The 25,995-nt window shown below is 42.4% G+C and overlaps 1 protein-coding gene across 6 annotated transcripts in view; it reads right to left on the bottom strand.

Moving 5' to 3' along the window:
* Nucleotides 1-9,558, bottom strand: part of KIF13A (kinesin family member 13A) — a 116,258-nt gene extending 106,700 nt beyond the window's left edge. For 4 of the 6 annotated variants that reach the window (XM_075052457.1, XM_075052459.1, XM_075052461.1 and 1 more), the window contains exons 1-2: nucleotides 9,096-9,557; nucleotides 8,693-8,783 (exon numbers count right to left, since the gene is read on the bottom strand). In XM_075052457.1, the coding sequence (XP_074908558.1) occupies nucleotides 8,693-8,783; nucleotides 9,096-9,150 (146 nt within the window). In that variant the 5' untranslated portion in view covers nucleotides 9,151-9,557. Of the gene's footprint in view, nucleotides 1-8,692; nucleotides 8,784-9,095 lie in introns of all 6 variants that reach the window. The other 2 variants (XM_075052456.1, XM_075052460.1) reach the window with 1 other exon arrangement.
* Between the last annotated feature and the right edge of the window lie 16,437 nt (nucleotides 9,559-25,995).

Genomic DNA, 25,995 nt, shown 5'->3' with positions numbered 1-25,995 from the left:
TTTTCCTTCAACTCCGAAAGAATCAAATTTGTGAAAGGCCTTCTCAGCTACACTGCACATGATTTTAATCATGAAGTCAGACCAAAAGTGGAAAACACTTGGGAAGAAGTATCAAGTACTGCAGTTTCTTATCTAAGATCTGCTGTTCCTTGTCATCATGTAAAAAATATTAAGCAAAACAGACAGCTTCACACACTTGTATTTAATCCTAGAAAAATTATTCTAGTAGCTCAGGAGACAGATTCAGAATTTTGAAGCCTTATACTAGAAGAAAATGTAATCTTGCCTGGAGGCTTTTGTACACTACTTAGTTGGGATTGACTTTTATGTTTAAAAAGAGACTGTGGAATAAACAAAGAAAATGTAAACTCAATAAATAGGGTATCATGTACATTTTTTCAATTTATTTGCAAGTCTAAAATATTCTCCAATACAAAAAATTTTCAGAAAAAAAGATATTTAAGTGTTGACATTTTCAGCAATGTGTTTTGAAAACAAAGCATCAAATTACTTTATAGAAAGTTTACAGTTCACAATGCATCCTGGTAGTTTTTTAAATACATTGAACAGTATCTTTACAAACACAAGCAGAGATAAGCATGTCATTCTGGCCACAGCAGCTGCTTTGATTCATGTTTTTAAAATGCTTAAAATTCTTGGAATATATATACACTGCAAAAAGAAGATGCAGTGACGCCACGAGTCTCGCAGTAAGCCAGTACTAGCCTACTATCGAAGCTGTTACTAAACACGAAGAGGGAGCAGCACAGGCTTGGTGGGGGCTAGCATCTAGAAAACAGACCATAAGTACGTACCCTGTTGCTAATGCACAGTGAGCCTCTTTGCCCCTATCTTCAGCATCACCATTAACCATGCTAGTTACCATGCACTAACACAAGCACACAGCAATGTTTCAGACATACCTTTCTAGGGCTGTGCTGATTGTTTATTGATGGTACAGTACTTATTTTGAGGTATACAACAAAATATATTAATGGCTTAATCTGTCAAAAGAGTAATTGTGGTATAAATCTTTGTCCTGAGTTATAACACTTAAATAGCAAATAAGTTACTATAGGACAATAAATCATTACGGACTTCATTGCAGGCTGTTACCATATAGATTTCCCTATGGTGATCTATGTGAAATGAGACGGAACATTCAGATTACCTCCTAGTGAGAAAGTTACACGTTACAAGGCACTAACTTCACATTATCCGAGGAAGATGTAGGTGTATTTGGTAAGCATGTACATGCTTGAGGATGTCTCTGTTCAGGATGTAACAAAATGCCAAATAAAGGTTGCCGGTGATGACTAAGGAATGTATTTGTTCAGGATATGGTTATGAATTTCAGTAGGTGTTTTGATGACTGAGTTGGGTTTTTTAATTATTATTTTTAGATTAAAAGGCAACTATCAAAAATAAACGCCAGAACTGCAGAGGTTAATTAATAATAACCAAGCAGAACAGCATCAGAAAGCCATTGATTCCCTTTTCCCCCCAAAACAAGAAATGACATAAAGGGACACCCTCCCATGGCACTGAAAACAGCTGTGTAACCCCTACTCATCACCAACATGGATATCTTGAGCTCACGTCTTTGATTTTCAACTGCCATTTGCAATGCATTTTTCTGACAGACCTTCATACAGCAAATTTTCAATCTGCTTGTTGTTAACTTCCAGAGCTCCTCCCTCAGCCTCCAGCAAACATCCATCACATCCCACAGAAGGATCATAAAGACTCAAGATCAACTTAAGCTCCAGCAGACCTCAAACTCTGATGACCAATTTCATATCAACATACGAAGTCAGGTACTGACTGGACAAGCTTCTATCCCTTCTACTGTCTCTTGTAAAAAGACACACAACAACATTACTTCCAGGCAACAGCATGACTGTTTTAACTTGGTGCTTTGGGTCACAAGTTAAACTTGATAGTCGAGTCCTGTGGTGCAAATCATTGCACAGCAGGGGTCTTTTCTTTGTAGGCTGCACTTACTGAATCTCCAGCCAACACTTACACACTTCCTTAAAGAGCCTTCTCCACACTGCTGTCAGTAACAGACATCCTCACAAAACACAAGGAACCAAGCAATCGGAGAATTTATTCAGTTAAGCAACAGCATCTGCACAGTATTGCTGCAGCAGCTGGCATTTCGCTATAGTAGGCAGTAATTGTTTCCATTAATAGATTCAAACCATGCCCAGGGCCGACCAAATAAGCAAAGACATTGTACCACTTTCCCACCATTAAGGACAGTCTGCCCATGCCAGAGACACCACCAACACAGCCAGAGGCAGCTACCGCTACTGCGACTCAATCTGCACCCAACTGCAGAGGAATGAAGGAGTTCAAACCTGATAATGTCTCAAACACAACAGCAACAAGTACATTTGTCAATTTAAAGATTTAGCTCTAATCTTATTACTAGAAGTACCACCACATTGACTCCCTGAACAACAGATGCCTACCTGTGCATGCAGCACTGCAGGCCTGAGACCAAGAAGGGATTCATTCACTTTGTCCCCAAAACTTTGCACCAAGATTTGCACCCCAGCTCTGCGCGGTACACACACCTGCATGGAAGGGCAGCTGGTGTGCGCTGCTTCTCTCTGAGCTCAGGTTCTGCAGAACAGGGACTTCTTGGGCACCTCCTGAAGTATTTTCAATCTACCCCACACCTGGGTCACTACAATATGCTTAGAAGTATCATTTAACTTTAAATTCTTAAACTATTAAATTACAGTGAATCTAATTAGAAGTCTGAAATCTTATCATACGCACATTTAATAAACCTACTAGATGCACAACAGAGCAAAGATAATCTTGTTCTCAAAACAAGAAAGCTGTCTCTATTATTTATAGAAAGAGGGCAAAGGAGGTGAAAATAAAACTTTTCCTTTACTCCTCACATCCCCAAAGAAAAGGGCCAAAAAAAATCCATTTTAAGAGAGCTATACATTTTTTAAATTCGTAATTCATTTCAATAAACAACATATTCAAGGTGTATTGACTAGTAATCCAGATCTCAAAAACACCTCTGGCTGCAGTAATAAGCAATGCATGCGTACGTGCCCCTTCTAAACACAGAAGGTAAGCGTGTCTAAAGGCCTGCTAATCCTTTTAACAAATCTTTTCATGTTCCACAGTGTAGGTATTTCTAACATCATAAAACAGCAAAATTGGACAGGTTCAAATCTGAACCTTGTTTTACTGTGTTCTACTCAGAAATACTTGAACATAATACTCAGTAGTCCAAAAGCAGAGAATGGCTACAAAGCAATGATTGCCTAAACATGGGCATACCAAGCAGTTTTCCTTCTCTTCAAACACTTTATCTGTTTCTGTTCTGAAATACTGCCAGCTAAGTACTACTAGCTGCTTACCCACAATTCCAACAGCCTCCAACGGTAGTTTCCTCTATCAATGCCATTTAAAGACCAAAGCACAAGGTCCTAACAGCTGTCTGGATCTTATAAACATGGTAAAATAATGGATGTTGCATTTACTCACCATTCAAGCCACCTTAGGAAGAACCAAGACCCATGCCACACAGTATTTTGGATTACAAGTCTGTGCCTCATTTTGTTTCAAATTACATGGAATTTAAGAGCAGCAATTTCAAGGAACTGCATCTAGAGTCCCATCTGAGGCATCAATGAATTAAAGCAATGCAAAAATAGGTCCTGAAATGCCATTTTCCAACCCCACATTTCATAAGTCAAATGTACCTCTTCTGCAAACGTTCAAAGCTAACAGTTCACATCCTGAACATTGATGTCTAACAGGAAAGTTAACAGAAGAGGTCAAAGTCAGATTACTTTTACAATTTCCTGAAAAGATAAAAGTTGCTGCCTGCTATTATTTTATGATCTACCTCAGAGAGGTGATAATTTGAAGTATACACATCAAAGACATGATCTCATTGATCATTCCTTCAGATATGGAAATAATTAGCAGCTGTCCTATTTCAGCTTCCACAAGTTTCAGTTTGAAAAAGTGACCATTACCAGAAATGCAATCCTCTCCCTACAACAGTGCTCTTCTCTCATCTGATGCTTTTCAAAGCAACATATCAAAAAAGTTAAAGCGCCACAACCACTACACAAAGGTCTATGTACTAAAGACCATCCAAAATTGTGTTTTCTCCAAGGCACGGGGAGCAACAGCTGTTTTCTGAAAACAAGAGTTTTAGGACAAGCTGCCTAGGGATGAAATCTGTGCTTCAGATATTCATCTTTGAAAATATCATGACCTACAAAAACTAGATAGACACACACATCTGTTCCTAGCTATCTGTTTTATTAAAGAGCTTAAACCTACTCAAAAAAGCCCCCATATATTCTGGAATTTTTAGTAATTTAGAGCTATAAGAAGAGTTTTACCTAAGTAGAATTGGGCCTTGGTACTACTTACCCATTATCAAAATGAAGATGGAAGAAGACAGAGCAAGCAAGTTGTAAAATGTTGGTTTTTTGTTTGTTTGTTTTGTTTTTTTTAAAAAAAAAAAAAAAAAAAAGGAGTTAAGCCAGGCAAGGAAGATACTTTCAGAGAAAAGTGGTAATTTTAAGTTCAGCTCTACACTCAGATGACTTCTTTCTTATTTTCTGCCCTGTGATTTTAAATAAGGCAAAGTTTGCACACAGCTACTGTGCTCTAATGGAATAAATTGCCCAATAGATGAATTTTTGTTTCGGTCAAAACTACAGTTGAAATACTATGTCAGTTCTACTGTCTCCATAGTTCCTTGTTTATTTCTGTCAAGACAAATATTTTGCTTACTAAAGGAAAAATCATGTCATGAAGAACTGTTGTCAGGGAACTAAAATAAAACTTTTCTTTTCAGATCCTATGTGTTAAAAAAATGTAGCTGAAAGGAAAGGTTGGAGGAAAGCATATTTTAACAACCAAAAGCAGAGGAGGAACCCGACAAAACCTAATTTGTCCTACTAAAAAATAAAATCCCTAACCTAAAGTCAAATCTTTCATAGACAGAGGGATGTGCGAAGTTTCCATTGTAAAAAATTACTCAAAGATTTTGGAAGATTGTAACTCCATACTCTCATTGTTACATTTTAATACTGTACCTTATTGCCAACAACCAAATACAAACGTTTATAGCAAGACAGCAGGATGTATACAATTGGCTTTGAAACATAATACCCATTTCTAAAAGACTGTAAGTTAGAACAATTTTTTTCAGGAACAGTGTACTTTGAAAAAGAAAATTCAGATTCCCAGGTGAAGACAGAAAAAAAATCAGGGGGTTGTCAGAAAGACAAGATGTTCTTCTGGGGAAGAAAGGGAGATCTATATTGGTTTTGGGGAGGAAATGGATGAGACACAGGAGAAGTAACTAAAACAACACACAAGCATACTTAAGCAGATATAAAGGAAGCTACTGCTACTAATAATAGTAAAACAAGGGTTAAAAGTATGAAGTCCAACAACCAACTTACAAAAACTTTGCCAGCACTAGAGGTTATACCTGATATCAGCTAATGAAAACCGTTCCTTTCTGAACTCTGTCTCCTATTATTTCAGTCGATAAAGATTTTCCTGTGCCTTTCGGACTCAGATTGTTCAGTTTTACTATGTTCTGGTTTTCCTCCTGTCTTAGTTTAGAACGCTAGAAGTCGTGTGTCTGTGGAGAATGGCAGGCCTGCTGCTTATAAAAAGACAGAACACTTGTATTTAATAACAATTACTATTTTGTAGCTGTGTTTGTTAAGGTGTGCATGCTGTGTGGTCTAGCAGTTAGAACATGCAGTCAGAACCCTGTTCTAATTTATGGTTACAACCTACTGCTTACAACAACGAAAGTTGGACAAATGACAGCACTGTCTGGGATTTTAGCCTTTTTTCACCGCTTGTAAAACTAGCATTACTTGCCCATCTAAAATCCTTCAGAATTACCTTTAATAAAGCCTACAGATTGTTTAAACAGCATGCATCTGAACTTAGATTTAATTCCAGAACTCCTTACAGAATAGGCAAAGCTAGTAAAATCTGATTTTCCTAACCTTGGATATTCTTCCAAGAGCAAATTTTATAATGTTGTAATTATTAAAGGGCTACCCAATTTTACTTCAGAAAATTCTGTTGGTACCTCTAAAATTAGAACTGAGAGAACAAAGCAAATAAAGAGCATGGTCCTGAATTCTGCTCCCCACACCCTATAGTCTCTTGGCTTCAGCTGAATTAAGAAAAGCAGCCCTAGAAACCAAATTTGCTTTAGAAGGCTACTTATTCTCATTCCAAAGTGCAGTACAAACTTGTACTTCCATTCAGCTAGAGAAGGGAAATTTCCATATAAAAAGATAAAATGTAAAAAGGGAAAGGTAAGACTAAACAGAATATTAAAATAATGCATATAGTAGAGAAAGACAAATTAATCACCCTAACAAGTGAAATCATTTTTGCAATGACATGGTTGCTCTGAAAGAAAAATCCAGTTGAGCTATATAAAAACAAGCTACACAAAGAAAACCAAAAATCCATTTGACATCTCTAACCCTGCCAAGGCCTCAATCCAAGTACAAGCAGCAACTACTCAGCAATTCAGGGCCAGTTTATACAGACATTTTATGGTGGGTACACATAGAACAGATTTTTCATCAGAAGAAATTAAACTATCTTGAGTAAAAAATAGAGATCAACAGTTTAGCACCGAGGAAAATGTAAGGATCTTCACAAGGCACTAGAAAGTCCATTAGGCATCTCAACAGGTTACATACAACATTTGCCATTGAGAAGGTACCCAAACTATATATTTGCACTATTGTCAGTTACTTCGTATTTCTGACTGTTATTTCCAATAACACATCAGGCAGTTGTTTCAAACACACAAGTTACACATGTAGCAGCCAGCCAAATTCCAGCCTCACACTGGGCTGCAAGCAGGACAGCTATCACTTGCCAACACAGCTGTCAATGGTGAAGTCGCACACAAGCGTCACTGCTCACCCGTAAGGCTCTTGGCACAGAACCAGAAGCCAATTCCAACCAAGTTAAGGGAATTTATATATATTACAGGTATTACAGCCAGATAAACACAAGCCACACAAGCTCTCAGAAGACAGAGAGTCACTGCACAGTCTCACTGAATACCTGCAGGCCAACGTGCACAAGCAAAATTCACACATTACAGGCTCTTTATTAAATCACCTGACCCTTAGGCTCTTTAGTCTACTGAAATAATGATTTTTAAATCTTAATTCTGTTCTTGCTTTGTAAACTCTATTTGTATTTCATGTTTTATATCTGTCAAATTCACTCACTTTAAAGAGTTAATGTTATTGTAGCAGTGTTGTGATGGAGGCCATATATACGCTTCAAATAAACAGGAGGGAAAAAACCCCATACTTTCTAAAATAGAATAGTCTCAAGAAAAACAAGATTTCCATTTTACGGATGGGATACTAAGATCCACAGAGGCAATACGCCTTGTAGAAGATCACACAAAGATCTGTGAAAGGGGCCAGAAACAAGCACAGATCTTTCAAGACCGAGGCCAGCACATTAGCCATAACAATGGTTCTGAAGACAATGCAAGCTGGATTAAAGTTGAACTGGTGTGATTACAGCTATATTCCAGTATGTGGATTAACACGAGAAGCACCTTTGTATCGCAGACATGTAAAAATAGAAAAGGTCTCAACCTTTTCTGCTGGAAAACTATAAAAGTGTGACATACTATCTTTGAAAAAACCCCATATTCTCACACTACAGTTTCTTCATAACTCCTATGAACTCGATCAAAAATATTCTTAGTAAAACCTCAAGTAGTAGGAACGTGTTTAGATTAAAATCTCTATAACCATGCAAACGATTTCACACTTCTTGGCATTAAATACATTTAACAGATCAACTTAAGTTGAGCAGTCAACAGGTAACTGAACAGATAAGCATACAACGTAGCTATTCCCCTTGCACCTCCCTGTCTTTCCCCACACTCCCTCAAAGGGAAGAAATCTTTTCCTGTTCTGATCTATTTTTACAGTCTAGTGCATTGGTATTTTGGATTATTCCCAAGGGTATTCTTTACTGGGGCATCACAACTAAATGCCAGATTTCAAAATTATTTTAGCATATTCTCATAGGCTACTTCACAGAACAACACTGAATTAATAAAGGATCTAGCAATTACGGGCTTTTCAAATGCAAATACGTTAAAACCTAGTAAACAAACTTAAAAAAAAAAAATACCATCACTAGCATAAAATTCAGATCCTGCTTCTTGTTCCCCCACAGGTTCCATCAAGTTACTAGCAGCCTGCACCCAAGGGAAATCCCTGAAAACAGCACGCACGGTCAGTTTAACTCCTTACCTAATCAACAGCCTATTTTTTGAGCAGTTAATCAAGAAATCAGCTTTTAAACCTGGGAGGCCAGCAGGGATCTTCTGTCTCCACACCCCAGCGCGGGTACCCCCGGCTCCACTCTGGAGGCCAGGAGAGGAAGGTCCGCTCCTCACTTCCCAGGGACGCAAGCCCAACGCAGCAACCCCCCGGCTGGCGCTCGCCCTCGGCCGCTCCCCCCCCACCGCAGCCCCTGAAAGGCACCGAGCGAGAACTTCGGGACCCCGGCCGCCCCCCTAACAAAGGCAAGCGAAGCCTCTGCCAGGTTGAGGCAGAGCAACCGGGGCTGGGTTTTCCTTTGGGGCACGGCGACCCGCGTTTTTTACCTTTCTCCCTGCTTGCTGTTGGAAGGCGGCGGGTGAAGCACGGTCTGGTTCCCTTCCATCTCCACGATGCACTTGGTATTCAGGTCCAGCTCTGCAAGGCGACACGGCGGGGGGCTGTACCGGGGGACAGAGCACCCCCACACAGACCCCCCCTCCCGCCTTCTCCTCACAGCTCGCCCCCCGCCGGCTCCCCCTCAGCCGGGGCAGGCTGGCAGGCGTGCCTGTGAGAGGCAGCGAGGGGCAGGCGGCGGGGGGGTGTGTGGTGTGTGTGTGTGAGGGGGTTTATCCTCCCGCCACCCGGGGGAGAAGGGGGACGCCGCGCCCGCCTCAGGCGCGCCCCGGTGCCGCCCCCTCCCCACACCCCCGGACCCCGCCGCCCCCATTTCCCCAGAGCCGGTTTTACCTCTCCTGTTCATCGGCCGGACCCTGACGGCAACTTTCACCTTGGTGTCCGACATCTTTTTCCCCCTCCCCACCTCCCCTCTCCCGGGAGCGGCGGGCCGGCCCCGCTCAGCGGCAACGGCGGTTCGCGGCCTCGCAGCGCCGCGCACAGCGACACGGCGGAGAGCCAACGTCCATGCCGGGCCGGGGCGAGGGCGGGGGACCGGGGCAGGCGGGGAAGGCGAGAGAGGCGGCGAGGGAGGGAGGGAGGGAGAGGAGGAGGGTCCGGGCGCCGGGGAGGGCGGTGGCGGCGCAGCCCCAGCCGCCTCCCTGCTCAGCCGCGGTCCACACCGGCGCTGGCTGCTGACGGCTTCTTTTTCATAACCGCTGCTGCCGCCGCCGCCGCCTCCTCCCCGCCAATCCCAGCCGCCATCTTCCACCTCCTCCCGCCGCGCCGCCGGGATTGCGGCGCCCAGGCAAGAGGCGAGGGGGCGGGGAAAGGCGGCGGCGCCGGAGAGGAACGGAAACACCCGAGCGCCTTCGGTAGAGGGCGGGGGACGGGGACTCGTCTCCTCGGACGACCGCTTCCTCCGAGTGAGCATGCGCCACGGGCTGCTCCTTGCAGTGGCGAAAAGGGCGGGAAGGTGGCGCTGGCGCGTTCGTCTGCGCATGCGTAAAGGCGGGGGGGGGGTGTCCCTAGCTGTGGTGGCTGCTGAGGGGGCTGTTGCCTCAGGCTCTTCCTCAGAGCCACAGGCTTGTCCGGCTGGAGACCGGGTGTCCTTCTGGGAAGGAAAAGCCACAAAGATAAAGCCCACAAGCTGCCCCGAATGAAATGTCGTGGTGCTGGGGGGTTTTTTTTGGAAAAAAGACACGCAGTGCTCCATCAGAAAATAATGACCTTCCAGCACGGATGACCTGGGTGAAACATGCATGTTCTGCATCATGGAGGCCTGGGAGTGGTGCTGCGCCTTGAGGTGACGGAGTGAGGGGCCCCGTGCCCTGGCCCCAGCCTGCGCTTCGCTGCTTTTGACAAGCGCCTGCCCAAATGCCACAGGACAGGGTTGTGTCCATCTACTAAGGGCGAGTTCAGTGTCCGGGGGAAAGTGTTACAAACAGCAGCGCCTTACCCCAGCAACCACGAGCTCCAAGGGCGGCTGAGCTTCCAGTGGACAAGCCAAGAGAGATTTTTAGTTAAAACTGCAGTAGGCTTATGATCTCAGGATAGCCTTATTTTTGAAGCGTCCTGTTAAAAATTTATTTTCTCCCCAGAATTGTTTCCTTAGCTTCAGGAAAGTATCTTCCAAAGAATCAATCTTTATCATCAATGCAGCTAACTGGCAGGAATCCCAGGCGCAAAATAACACTGTCTGTAACATTTTCTTTACTGAAAAGACAGGCCCAAAACCAAATGGGATTATTCTGTTTACTCTGGGGCTAAACCACTGCAGGGAGAATGGGCTAAACAATAAATGATAAGTAGATAGCCGCACTGAGAAAGAGCAGACCTTTGAAACAGAGGTGAAAACAACGGATGGTGCTGGGAAGATCAAACCCCCTGGTTGCCGGCACACCAGCCAGAAGAGCCCTGCAAAGCGACTGAGAGGAACGTCTCTGGAGGAGGCCCAGCTGCCCCAAATGGCCACAGCTTGCGAGAATGCTGAGAGGAAATGAGAGACGCATTTAGTGCAGCAAAAGAGAAACGTTACCAAATAGAGCTGGGCATCTGGAGAACGTCAGCAGCAGAAGCTGGCGCACGTGGATTTCTTGCCTGTGGAAGTAGGCATAAGGAATGAAGTTCATTATGAAATGCATCGTAAGCATGTGGCTCAACGAGTAAAGAAAAGGAACAATGTTGAAATGAGACATCCTACTTATGGCTGTAGACTGTCAGAACCCAGATCAAAGTAAGCGCTGGCTCAAGATAAGGCGTGAAGCCTGAAATGGCTGTGCAGAAAGGGAGTTGTTCAGTGAAACTTGGACACTATTGGGAAAGAGAAGACAGCCAACAGATGGAAGGGAAAATATTCCCTTCCGTCTCGATTTTCCACCTCTCAGTGGAAAAACTACATCATTGCAAGATTAAATAAAAACAATGTTATATAGCTGAAGAGAAACTAAAGGGAGTTTTTATGAGATTGACTTTGATTTTGGCTGTGGGAAGAGTCTTGGGAAGAAGTTTTCACTAATGTCTGGAATAAGCTTGTGAATTATATTCCACCATTTGCAGGTACAGAAAGCCAGCCATGCAAAAGCATTTGAAAAGGGAGATGCGACCTAGTTTGTTCTAATACAGACTGTAGCTGTTCTTTTCTCATGAAATCCTGATTTTTTTTCTAGTTTTGGATAATTGGGAAAAGGATTTTTGCTCTTTCATTCACATCAGTGTGCCCTGAAAAAACAACTGCCAAGAATGAGATACTGGTTCCACCAAGTTTTTCTGTCCTCTTGAGGAAGGGCTTTTGGCAACATCTGTACCATGACCTGACACCATCTATTAGGCAGTATGCATGTAGCAGAATATATTGCTGGTCTCCACTAAACCTTTGGCATTACAGCAGAATACGAAGAGAGTTACGTTATAGTGGCCCCATGAGATCGTCAGGTAGCCCAAAGAGCAACGTGTGAAGGACTGGTGGGAAGTGAGTGCAATTCAGGCAGATTAGATGTTTCTCTTCTGGCATTGTATCTCCTCACTGAACACAGCTACCATATGGAACCCTTTACATCTTTGTCTTTGCTGCCGGTAGCAACTCTGGATGAGCATGTCTGCATTTGTTAGCTTGATCAGTTTACATGCCCCGTGGGAACTGGCGAGGGATACTGATGGGTCATTCACCCATCAGAATTAGCTGCCAGCTATCCCAGACATGCTGATGGATGGATGGGAGATACCAGATGAGAAATGACAGCTTACTGCTTCAGCAACGAGAAAAGATGAGAGCTGGAGAAAGTGGAGACTGATGGTGGGTGACGGGAACAAGGATGGGAACACGGGGATAAAATCATCTGAAGCCATCCTTCCCTGATTTCCTTTCCCTGTGCCTGCTTTCCTCCACCCCCTATTTTGTTCTGGTTCTGCAGCACTGCAGTCAACAGGAATTTTGCAGCTTTACTAGGGCCAGGATTGAATCTTTGTCTGTCTCTTGCTTTCCATCTGTTTCACTGTTTCATTTTTGTTTCTTCCCTTTCAGCATTTCCATACATTTGTCCACTGATCCACAGCTCAGTAAAGAGCGTAAAGAAAATATCGCTCTTTACTTCAGTCTGATGGGAAGTTCCCACTGCTCCTTGTCTTCCGAAGGCATAACACAAATAATGTGATTTGACATGAAGGCATGCCCATGTCTTCCCATATATTCTGAGCAGGAAGATCGATTGCTCTGCTTTATGACATGTAAACGGGGGAGCGATGCTGTGCACCCAGGGTTGATGCCTGAAGCCCCGCCAGTAGGGCAGAGTGTTCCACTGACCTCCTTTCTTGGGTGAAGGGCAGGGAGAAATGTCACGGTGTCTGCCAAGAATATCCATCTTGTCAGCAGCATCCCCAGCACATATCTTGCTGTGCCTGACTGGTGCACGCTGTCACTGGCACGTCTAACTTCATCTCGTGTCACAGGAGCTGGAGAAGAGGAGGAGCTGGCAGCAGTGAGAGCATAGGAAGCAAAGCAGTGTTTTTATTTTGGTGTTGAAAATGTCAAAAGATAGACAAAGTGTTTAATTTTATAGCACCTGAAGTCCAAAAGATGCTTACAATGAAGGTTTTTACAACTAAATGTAATCCAAGGCATGTATTTTATAAGATTGACCAAAATTAAAGTTTTCTTTGGGTTACCAAACTTTTAATGAGCATTCTTTTAAATGAGAATTAACAGAGAAAACAAAACTTTATTTTCAACCCAAACACATTACAGCATCATCCAGTCTGAGAGAAAGAGGTAAAAGGAACAAATACTGTATAATGAAACCAACAGATATTTTTAAGGCTAACAATCTAACATATTACACGTATGTTAGGAAAAATCATAGGAAGAAATCATAGCTCTAACAAAATTGATAAATTTTCCACTGATGTTGGTGAAAAAGAAGAGTGGATAATAATTCGTGGATTTTTTTAAATAGCATTTAGCATATAGGAAGGAGGCCTGGACATTCTAGAAGGGAAAAATATTTCATATTGGAGGGGTGGGATAAAATATGACTTTATATTTGTGAGAGGCCACAAATGAGTGTCCTGTTATGCACATAAACTTGTATTTTTGATTGAATAAAATGCATTTAGAGAGCACCTAGGGAAGCAAGTGCCTGCCCATAACTGTACATTGGGAACCAAATTTCTGTCTTACACACATCACTAGGCTTGGTGAGTAACCCCACCGGACAGGTACGTTGAGACAGACGTGTACAATGGAGTACATGAGAGCAGGATTTTACCCAGTGACCTAGCTGAGGGCAGTTTTCAGGCTGCTTTTCCATTTCCTTTTTGCTCCAAATTCAAGCTGGACGTTAGTCAGGCTGGATGTTTGCCACCTCTGTCTTATCAGAGATCTGTTTTGACTGTCCCTAAAGCTGTGCTGGAGGCATGAAAATCGTCCTCTATGTCCAGCGTATTTATGGCAACACTCTGGGCCCAGAAAGGGGCTGTGGTCACAAATGCTTTTCTGACACTCAGAAAGAAAAGAAGTAGTTTTAATTGCCAGTGTCAGGAATAAATGCAGAATATATGCACCTAAACATTATCCTGCCTGAGAGATGCTGCTCAAAGCTACATGAGGTGGCTGACAGCTCTGTATTTAGATTCCTGCATAGTACATTGCTTTTAACAGGCGCTGCAGTTTAAACCTACCTCAGCTCTGAACAGAGTTGGCTTACGGGCTCTTTCAGTGGTGAATAAACTAAATCTGCTCTTACAGGCTAATTGGCATATGTTTTGAATGACCTGTTTGGCTTTACCTGGATGGGGTCCTAACCTCTGCTAGGACCCTGCTTCTGCCTCCGCACCCACCCTGGGTGCCCGAGAGTAGATCGCACTCCGGGATCAGAGGTGAAGGATTACAGCCAATGTCCCCGAGGCAGGCGCAGCCACGTCTCCATCAAGGTGAAACGTTCCTTGGTGTGGGGGGGGGAAAAATCAAATGCAATTTCACTGATCAGATCCCACATTTTCTCCCTGCCTTGATCCCACATTTGCTCCCTGCCTCTGATACAATATTGCAATAATCTTTTAGAAACTTCAGCCCAATGTTCAGCACAGTGGATGAGACTAACCCGTCTGTCAGAGGAGCTGCTCAATTTTAGCTACGTTTAATTCCATGACCATTCTGCAGAGGATAATCCCTTTGCTCCGCTCACTGAAGAACAGGGGGCAGGGAGCTCTGTTCCCCATCTCCTCTCACTTCGCAGGAAGAAATAGTTTCAAGTTACCATGGGAACTTTAATGGTCATTGCTACCTACAGATGAAAAGTCATATTAATAGAAATAAATGAGCTTAGAAGCAGACTAACGCAGCTATAGCCAAGAAACTGATGGGAAGCAAAAAAAGGGGAAAAAAGTAGCAAGAATAATTCTTTATATTGCTCAGATACATTTCCCTACACTCTGGAAGTCTGACTGAAGTTTTTACTGAATCCAAAGTGAACCCTTCTGTTATCTCAGGAGGGATTTGGTTTCTGGCAGGCAATTTAACATCCCTGCAATCCTAACCTCAGATACAGGCAATAGTTCTGTCCTCCTCCGACAGCTAGTTGTAGGCTGTGTAGCTCACATTCCGTAACTGTCAGGGAAAGAAATGATACACTGATGGGTTTATTTACATTTTTGTTGCTATTGATGTTAATTACCTGTATGACATCCCTTTTTCACCTCAGGAAATAACTAGACCCCCAACTCAAATACCTTCTTCCTAAATTTGTTTATACTGGGGAGGGCAGGGCTGTGTGTATTCAGCCGGGATTTGCAACCAAGTGACACTGTAACAAAAACATGTAGTTGGGGCTGTTATCACTGCAGTTATTTCCTACAGTGAAATAGGAGGTAAAAAACATTGCTGAGACTCCACCTGAAAAACTCAGTACAGCATTTAGGGAAGAGGAGTTCAAACTGGAACAGACCCACAAAAGGGTTACTGGGAGGACTGGGGAGTGGTGAATATTATCAAACAAGAGCAGACTAGAAAAGTTTAGTTTGTTTAGTCTAGCAAAATGAAGACTGAGAGGGGATATGGCTGTTTATGCTTCCTCTTGGACAAATTAAAAGCATGGTGCTGCTCAAGTTCAAGGAAAACACTAGCACAAGAACAAATGGGTGTAAACTGTCTTTCAAGCAGCCCTTTTATTCTGGGCTGCGTAGGAGGAGAGCTGCCAGCGAGCCGAGGGACGTGGCCCTTCCCCTCTCCTCAGCACTGGTGAGGCCCCATGTCCAGTACTGTGTCCAGTTCTGGGCTCCCCAGTAGAAGAAAGACTTGGGCTTACTGGAGTGAGACCAGTGCAGTGCGACAAAGATGATTAAGGGACAGGGACATCTCTCCTATGAAGAAAGGCTGAGAGAGTGGGGGCTGTTCAGCCTGGAGAAGAGAAGGCTCAGGGGGGATCTCATCAATGTATATAAATACCTGAAGGGAGGATGCAAAGAGGACGGAGCCAGGCTCTTTGCAGTGGTGCCCAGTGACAGGACCAGAGGCAACAAGCACACACTGTAACACAGGAGGTTCCCTCTGAACATCAGGAAACACTTTTTCACTGTGAGGGTGACTGAGCACTGGCTTAGGTTGCCAGGGACGTTGTGGAGTCTCCCTCCCTGGAGACATTCAAAAGCCACATGGACATGGTCCTGGGCAACTGGCTCTAGGTGGCCCTGCTTGAGCAGGGGGTTTGGACCAGACGACCTCCAGAGGTCCCTGCCAACCTCAGCCCTTCTGTGACTCTGTCTTGGAACTCACTCAGGCTGGAAATGAGTTGACTTCTACCCCCAGAGGAATGAATGGCCTTTTACACAGAAGGCCAGAGGACTAAACCTAGCTAATTTTAAGAGTGAGCTTGATTGTATTAGATACCATGACAGCAGGGAACCTGTCCTGCCAACCCTACCAAACACATGCCACCGTACAGTCTTTAAACATCATGGGTGATGATAATAGTTTATGGTAGTGGAAAGCGAAGGAAAAGGAAACAAGTTTTGTACTGTTAAAAAAGTAAGATCACAGGGTCCCAAAGGAACTGACATCACCTACCTGTGGTTAATATAACTATTAAGTTATGAAAAGGGATTGATGTTAAATTGGTAGAGATTTATAATTTTTCTTTTTTTTTCCTTTTTCTACTATATATTAGTAGAAATCAGATGCTTCTCCTAAGAAACCACAAACTGCAGCAGCTGGTTTGTAACATTATTTACAATTTAAATCAGTAGGCAGGCCCCAGCAAACTGAAGGAAAGGACAACCCTCCCATTATTCCCCCCACCCGGAAAGCTCTCGCCCCTCTTCATCTTTATGATAAGGAATGTCTGGCATGCAAGCGTCACTCCAGCACACATCCCTGCAGTTCTCTTGTGACTATGAGTCCCAAATTGAGACTAAGGGCACTTGTGAGCAGGGAGCCAGTTCACAAACACTGTCCAGAGCATCACTAATCATTATGTATTTGCTAAGGGCAGGTGTGTGCCTTATCACAGGTAGAAAAAGTGAGTCTGTGGCCTCCAAGTCTCTTCGGTTAGCAATCAGATAGTACACGTAGTCTGTCTAACACAAAGCAATGCTCAGGCTCTGTTTTCAGAGGTGTGCTTTTTGCTCAGTAGGGATGAATGGGAAAGCTGTAAATATAAACAGCCTGATTAGAGGCAGCAGCCTCTTGGAACAAAAGTGCAGCATTCCTACTAACCCTTTTGCACGCAGTCACAGTCCCCTTGTTGGTTTACTTGCTGCTTTCAGAGAGAAGCTGAACTTTACTGGCTAGCTTGCGTGAGACTTGGAACTTGGGCTCTGCCCCTGGGAGGAGGAGGAGGGTGGGGAGGGAGGAGTGCATCCACCAAGCTTGCTTACTAAGTAAGCTGAGCTAGTAACCATGCTGGCCAAGCCAAAATTTCTCCTTACGCAATTATTTTTTAGTGATGCCTGCAAATACGTGCTCTAGCCAAACATGCATTATCTTTCTGAAGTGGGGAGAAGAAAAGAAGCTCTTGCTTGAAATAGGTCAGAAAAGAGAACAGTACACACCGGAAGGTCAGCATGTAACGAAGCTGAGTGAGACAAAGCCTTGAGAGAGGAGGTGGAATTGCGTTTGTTAAAACATATGGAAGTCAGCTCAGCACAGATCTTGGATCCGTCTGCTGCTTACTGAAGTCAACAGGAAGATTCGCATTAAGTTCAACAGGTTTCATCAGTTCCTGTATAAGGCAGAAACCTGAAGGTGCTAATTAAGGTGCATAACAAGACTCGTGATCTTTTATTTAGAAAACAAAACACCCAATAATTCCCCCTCCCAGTTCTTCCCAGCCTGAAGAAGACATACCAAATATAATCATGTCATAATCAACAACAAAATTATCAGCAACAGATCATACTCTCATTTTCAGATTGAAGACTGTAAAATAGTGCAACCACTGGGCATCCTTTGTTGTCATGTCACTTCAAGTTTCACCCTCTTTGATTCATGGCAAAAAGGCTTGCTCTTTACAAGTGAAAAAATTAGAGGAACAGATGACCGGTGCATGCTTCCAAGCTTCTTGTAGTTTGTCTATGCCAGCATTTGACAGGGAAACTCAGACCAGTTACAGGAGTCATCCACAAAATCCAATACAGGAGGACCTTTGGATCACTGGGACCAGTCTGCTGCTATTGCAGAGAACCACAAAAAAAGCCAGTGACTTGCAAGTTAGTGACTTCTGATTTAATTTTTTCCCACAGTCACTATTACAAACAGAGCTGCACAGGGGGAGCTGGAGTAGAAGGGTTCCTAGAACTGTTAGTCCACACACAGTTCAAATTGTACAGTCCTTCACCCTTTTCTCTCCTGTAATAAAGCTTGCACGCCTGTCTCCCAGCGCATTCCCTGCATGACTTAAGTCCTTTCCCACCATTCATATTATGATCTGAGGCTTCCTCCCTTTAATCTGACAGTAAAGATGAAAGGCTGCTTTAGAAAAGAAACACGGCAACACCAAAACATGGACAGAACCTCTGGGGGAATTAATCCTTCTTCTGAAACAAAAGTGGAGTGAACACACACACACACCACACAGTGTGACTAAACAATGGCTACTGAGAAATATAGCTCTGGAAGACACTTCAAGGGACTAACCCACCAACTGGGATGAATGGGTGAGGGCTGTGCAAAAGGCACAAATTGGAACAACATGGTTGAATCTCAGAAATCAAAAATGTAGGCTTATCGTCAAGAAAAAAGACTTGAGATTCAAGTTCAACACAAGTGAGAGCGTGAAAGTCCACTGCTCGATACAGATGTTTGAAAATAATTCAGTTGCATGGCTTTTATTTCTCCAGTGAAAGAGATACAAGAAAGAGAAGATTTCTTCTGCCTTCAAGGTGCACTTTTTCTAAGTGGGTAGTTTTGGGTTTTATCTCAGTAACACTGACACTGTGGAAATATGAGAATAATAATATCAGCTGCATTTTAATGATAACACCATCCGAATACTGAACAGCTTTATGAACATCACAAATTAAATGATAAACAGGCCCGCAGCTCTAATCCTGGGCCTGGGGCAACTTCAATTTCACTTTGCCATACTAGGGAAAAATCGATGCACTTTTCACCTGGTCTTTGAAAGCCAGCATTCCTCCATCTGAGATGAAACAAAAAGTGGCTAACTACCCTGCAAGCTTAGAAATCCTTTTGCGTAGTCTTCTTGGGACCTAGAACCTACAGTGAGTCTCTACCACAATGAAAACGTCATAACTTTCCTAAACTGCTGGCTAAGACCAATAACCTCCTCTTCAGGATGTGCAAGAGCTGTTCAGGTATAAGGTCTCCACTGATGCCAGTCCAGAGTGAGTCTTGCCCCAGATTGCTGCTTACTGAGCAACTGCACTTCCCAAAAGGGAGGTGTGGTACCGATCCACTTAGTCTGATGGACTGTTAGGAACCAGGCAAGCGTTCGGTATGTTATGAAGAAATAAATAAGAAAAGAAAATAATAAATGTTTTCCACAAAAGATTTCTGACATTGAAAGAAAGTCATAATTAGTTACAATATATTCTAAACATGGGTAGGGCTTTCAGCACATAAAAAAAACAAAGCAGCATTCCCAGAAACTGTCATAATAAAGTCTGCTGCAAAGACTTCTCCAGGGCAAACCTCTGCACTAGCCTGAACCTACCTGACTTCAAGCCCAGTCCTGCAGCATTTATTTATGTGGACAATTCCATTTGCAGTACTCATGACTGCACAGATAAACTATTTATGACAGAGCAAGCCTCAACTCAAACAAGTCACTTTAAGGAATAATAAGAATAGAAAAAGACTAATATACGTATTTGAAATACTTCTGGCTCCATAATGTCATGCTGTAAGTTGAGTGGAAGTTGGTGCAGAACTCACTGAAGAGCCCTATTTCCTACTTAATTGAGGACAATGACAAATAAGGGAGCCAGGGACATCCTTTTCATATGAAGATGATTATAAATTTTTAATACTTAATCTGTCTGACTCTTTTTGATAGATTTCTTACAAGGCATATCTTTAATGACATTATATTTCTTTTCATGTTAGCTCCTTAGTCTGTGATAGTAAAAGACACAATTGTTCTTTGTTTCTTATTTTCAGTACAGGTCAGTAGTTACCAAGTACTGGTTAATACTGGTTAAATTCCATATTCCATATTATTCAGGAAATCATGCTAGGTGAGCATTCATACTTTCATATGGGTTTTATCTTTTATCTATTTATATTTGGAAGAAAAACCAGTAAACAAGTTACTTCCTGTGATTATGTAAGTATGATGGTTCTTTCAAGATCATCTTCTTTGTATTAGAAGTTTTAAAAACAAGCTTTGGTAAAGGCCATCTTTTTTCTTTTCTTTTTTTTTTTTTTTTGCATCTTCACAGTTTTCTCCAAATAAATTATTTCATTTTCCCAGCTATAATTTTATCTCTCTAATCCTATATTCTGCTTAAAATTGCCTACCCTTTATTCATTACGAAGCATATAACTAGAGTATTTAAAATGGTTTACAGAATCTTCTGACTAGCAATATTTTCCTGATTTAAAAAACAATATATTCCATGAAAGCAGAATTTGTTCTCACCTCAACTCACTGCCCATATAGTGCTCACCGGTGAACAAAGAATAAAAATTGCCTACATTAAGAGGGATCTTTAGAAAAATGCTATATATGTATTTATTCAATTATAGGGAGCATGCTTTCCTAAAATGCTTAGTTTGCTCCAAATCTTCATTTCCCACTGATTTTTGCTACAAATACAGAGCCGAAAGTAAGAGATAGCTCTCCTAAGGATTACTGTCTGAAAAGTGCCTAATTGTGGCTGGGAAATCTGTTCAAATGTAGATTATTCCCCTGCCAGAGGTCAATACGAATCAAGAGGCAACAGCTCTTATCGTCTTGCCCATTTCCCAGGCTGAAATGCTTCACCTCTTAAGAATGCACTCCCTTTACTGCAACGATGGGTGTGCTCTGTGCTCTGCCTTGGTGGAGTTCGCCCTCTGCTTAAGCCACAGGCACCTTCCATTAATTTTTTCTACTTTTCAGAGTCAATCTCTTCTCCTCCTTTCTATCCTCAACATGAAATAACTTGATCACTGCAGTGGGGCTTTGCAGCAGTACACCTCCTTACAGAGCATTTCAAAACTCTTAAACCACACACCTTTGTGGAGCACGCTGGAAGCAATTATCTAGGAATACATTGTGGTTTAGAAAAGTATTAATTTCCATGATTTGTAGGAAACACCAAAGGAATTAGTAACAAGAAGATCATCAGTAAAATGTCAAAACTTCTTCCAAAATCAGGAAGGCAACTCCCAGACAAGAGGATAATTAAACACAGACTCTCCCTGCTTTATTAAGGAACCAACCTTGTAGCGGGAAGTCCGAGATCTACTCTCCAGTCTGCCAAAGGCTTCCCTTGATTCCCAGCTCTCCTGTCTGCAGCTGCAGGGCTGGGACATTTATATCGTGTTTGCCTCAAAGAGAGGTTGGAGCGCCAAGTTCAAAAATAGCTGTAAATCTTTTGGAAAGCAGTGGTGAGAAAAAGGCGTAAGTGCAATGTATTACCCACTCACTGAGATCCTCTCCAGTATTAGATAGCTTTGAAGCTGTCCAGGAGAATCAGACAGGTTATACTATGGAAGCACTCTAGAGAAAGCCTCTATGTTTATGTAACAGTATCAAATATAAACCTGTTATTATTAGCAGATTTAGTTGAGTTAATGAAGTTAAAAATGCAGTGTGGAATGGAGGCACGGTCAATGCCCACTTCAACAGAGAAACACAGAACTGCTTAAGTATTCCTTCCCCCTGGACTGATGTATGACCCGCAGTAGTATATAGCAAAGGGCAAAATGCTGAGTGGGTCTTTGGTTTAATGTATTTCAAGTTTAAAGATACAGGTTTTGTACATTTGGAATTTTTATATGCAAGTAATGATAATAATTCCCCATCGCATTCAGTAGCATAAAGGATTTGCTGAAGAGGACTCAAGCAGACAGTACATGCTCTCAGCTCATCTCCAGTGGGGCTGAGCCAACCTTTTTCCCGGCGATGGTTGGGCATTGCATGGAGAGGCGGACTGATACCTTATTTCAGGTCTGCCTGGCCTGTTCCTCTTTACAGTCAGTGACTGCCTATGTGACATGATGAACTTTGAATTCTTTCAGTGATTTCAAACTCTGTACATACCTATTTCAGATGGTAATCTCTGCTTTGTTTCCAGAGCCACGTTTGTGCTTTTGTGCTGGCTCTGCAGCCTTCACATGAAATTAAAACAAGTAGGCAAGGTCAGGAGAAAGCCCCCCTATTTCTGGGGGCTATACATTCCACCTGGAAGATCCTCCGTTCAGATGGAAGCACTTTTGGACAGAGGCAGCCAAACCAAGAGGGCCTGCTGCATCAGATGAGCTGGCAACTCAAACAGCAATTGTTGGGGCTGGGGCTGGACAGGGCTGATGAAGAAACTGCATGATAGACCTGACAAGAAGGTTACAAAAGGCAATGTCTTACGACCCATTTCCCACCAGACTTTTCTAGAGCAGGACAGTGGATTCTATATAGAGGCTTCTGGTGTACTCATAGGGGAACTGAAGGTAACAAGGGGACAAAATTCTATTATCAGTAAATTTAAACTGTCTACACAGGGGCTAGGCCTCAGGCACCTGCTGCTCTCTGAATGATCTGTCACTTCTCCTGAGATGTCTGAACAAAGTGTGAGGTTTAGAACTCATTTGCAAATTCTGTATATTTTTGCTTTCGTTATGTTATACTCCTATGGAGGCAAGTTGTGACTCACAGGTGACTTGTAAACTATAAGGATGGGCTTCTGAGAAGAGTCAGAAAAAAACCCCGAACGTTGAAGAGAAAGAAATGAAGGCAAATTTCTCTTGTGCAGGGTGCAACAGCACCATGGTCCCAGGGGAGAAAGCTGCTTTTTTACCTCTGTCAATCCTCCCAGAAAGGAAAGGTCTCCTATATTCAAGGCCATAATTTTGATGGACCCTGCTCTATAAAACGCTTAGTGGTTTGGGGGCTGGACACTACAGGAGGTCCCCTCTTCACCTGAAATCAGTCCATGTTAAAAAAATGCTATGGTGGTGGTACATCTACGCTTTGTGAAAATATAAACCTCAAACTGATGTGCACAGCAATGTGGCTGGAGGGAATGGACAGATGGTCAGACGGACAATGGCCAAAATGAAGTAAATTTTACCTTTCTTTTTTTCTGTATTTCTTCTTTTTATTCATCAATCTGGAAAATTGATTACATTCTTTATCTAAAATTATTTTGTTCACAGGCAAACCAAAAAGTATATATGTTACAGAACACAATTTCAATACACATTTCTGAAACTCCCCTGCCTCCTTTATTCCTAAACACTGTAAACATATCCTGGTATGTTTATACGCAACGACAGCAACCTGACATCAGTGCTTAAAAATAAACCAAATAGGAATGGCAGCGTATGTGTGTGCAACAGACATACCAATCTATAGTAGGGGCTGAAGAGATGATATTAGGGGACTGCTGTCCATTATATTTGTTTGGTTTTAACCCAAATTGTTAAAGCATGAGGTGCAGAGGGTTAGGCAAAGTTTAGTTGAGTTTTTTTTTTTTTTTAAATAAATGTAACGGTAATCATTGCTGAAGCAACTAGACACAGTCCCACGTCACTTTCTAGATGAAATGGCCACTGCTCTTTTCTAAAGGTAAGCACACCTCTAGCTATTGCCATTTTGAGCACATCCAGTCAGATCCCAAAAGCATCACCTACCTAATGATACCTGTTCAGGTATGGGCCCCTCGCCCTTTGCCATCCCTCTCTCAGAACGCAAGTTTCTGTTCTGTTGAGATCTGTGACTAAATTGTAACAGATTCGCAGATGGACAGGAGCAGTACGCGTCCCCTGGGCCTTTGAAAAGCAGGTGGCATAAAGGTATCATCCTGAAGGCAATGGATATCTACAGTAGCTATAGGGGAAGTGTGCATATATGCATAAAGGAAGAGGCAAGAGTAAGTAAAAATGTCAATGGCTTTTTAGTTTGTTGTCAGCATAGTGGTGGATCTCTGTCTCCTGTTCTCTCTTAAATTCTCTTGCGTGACAAAAGAAAGACGTCAGGTTTACTGCTCCATTTTCCCTTACATGATAAAGAACTCGGAATTTTTAACATGTGGTTTTATACAGTTCTTTATGGCTTCTCAATTTAGGCACCTGTATCAAATGAATTAAGACAGAATGTAATGGTTTCTTTGATGCAGTGTTGTACAACACTAAGCACCAAGCTTTATAGTAAAAGCAAAACAGATGCATTGTTCACAGAAAAAGGCTACATTTGCTTTCAGTAGGCAGGTAAAGCAGAGACTGCAGGCGATGGCATAGAGCAAACCAGGCAGAATAAAGGCACAAAGTTTATTTTGCTTACAAACCCGAACATCGGGTGATTTCTAGTCATATACCAAAGGAGATAGGAGCAGAGTGGGCAACAATGGGAGTTTTTGTAGATTTTAAAACAGGATGAGTCAAATACTTAAAAATCAGCATTTCAGCTGCTGGGAAGTTGCCTACATGGCAGTAGGCACTAGGAAATTTGCCCGAACATGAGTTCAGTAGCAAAACCAAGCTCCTGGTACACACGAAGGTTTGAGGAGATAAAAGCTTGCAGCCCACGGTTCAGAGGACGTGCTATTGCGATAAACTATTAATTATGTATGAATACAGCATTGATGATACTGCATGCATTTTGAAACATAGCAGCTCCCCAGAGAAGTGTCGTCTAATGGTTTTTATATCCCTCAAAGACAGACGTCTCCTTGGCACCCAGAAAGGAATATATAATCCAGGGGGCTGCTTCTTTGAGTAAATTCCCTTCCCGAGCCCTCAAGAGGGCCCCTGCTCAGGGCCATACACCTCCTACAGCAGAATAGCGAAGGAGTACTTCTGGTCCCACCAAAGGCACTTACTTTGTGGCCTGGCAGTAGAGAAGGCTGGAAAAGACCAAATGTGCAGGTCCACATATTTTTCAATAGCAACAAATGACCCTACAACAACTTTAGCAGGGTATCTCCAAATAAAACAAGAAACCATCTACAGGGCACCCGTGACAGACAAATTGGGACTGTAACAGAAAAACCCATGATGACAAGATAGAAGGAGTTTTCACTAAATTATTTCGTATAGGAGTAAGCAAATCACACTTTATTGGCAGGTCAGTGTTCAATTAACCTTTACAAATGGCTGCATTTAATAGATTCATTTTGTTTATATAAATGTTAACATAAGGCAGATTAATACATTGTCTGAATTAAGAGGGCTAAACTGCTCCAGCTTAAAGTAAGTATTTGGTAAATCACTGGTGCAGCAATACATGCAGTTATTAAATGCCTTAAAGTCAAACCAAAAGCCAGATTAAAAATTTACCAATAGAAAGATCGCCTGTGAATTTCAAATTACATTAGGTAATATTAATGATTTCAGTGACTAAATAAAAGAAATGACCCCAAAAGTTTTATGCTATTTTAACCTACTTGTCTCTAACTTTGATAGCATTTACTTTTATATCTAACTTCCTTTTAATGCTGAACTGCCTAAGTAATCATTTTAGCAGCAGGTAAATGTCTAAAAATGCAGCACTGACTTCTAGTGGGGGTGTTAAATCCTTCTCAAAGTAATTCAGATATAGCTTAATTTCCACTGTGCAATAAGGCAACAGAACTCATGTCCCCAGCAAAACTGCCTTCAAGAAAATATAAACTGATCTATACCTGCTGTGTATTCACAATCAACAAAACCCCATTTGGAAGCTAGGAAAAACAAATGAGGCTTACAGCCCCCTTTCTCTATTATTTCTTACCAACATTTTAATTTTCAGTTGAATCTTGGGAGTTTGGGGTGCAAAAGTACCGTATTAATGACAAGACAGAGGCAGGCAGTATTGGAAACCTCCCAGGCATAGCTGTGTTAGCAGCACAGCCAACTCAATTTTATATATGCAGAAGTATTTGTGGTCTGAACACAAATACTTCAAGGAACTTTTAGGGAAAGCTGCCCATGCTGGTAACCACACCCCAAATTATCTCTAGGTAAACACACAGACTCGTACGTTATACAGGAAGACCAGGTGCTCTAGTACAGCCCTAATAAAGGTGGGAATAAACTAGTACAGAGAAGAGTGTTCCCAGAAGTGCGTTTCCCCGGTATGGAAAGAATAGGCTTTGAGCATCAATTCACTTCACATAACTCACT

Source organism: Buteo buteo, chromosome 20 (assembly GCF_964188355.1).
Source record: "Buteo buteo chromosome 20, bButBut1.hap1.1, whole genome shotgun sequence".
Lineage (NCBI taxonomy): Eukaryota > Metazoa > Chordata > Aves > Accipitriformes > Accipitridae > Buteo > Buteo buteo.
Note: the sequence above shows the minus strand (reverse complement) of the source record. Positions and strands in the feature narration are given on the sequence as shown.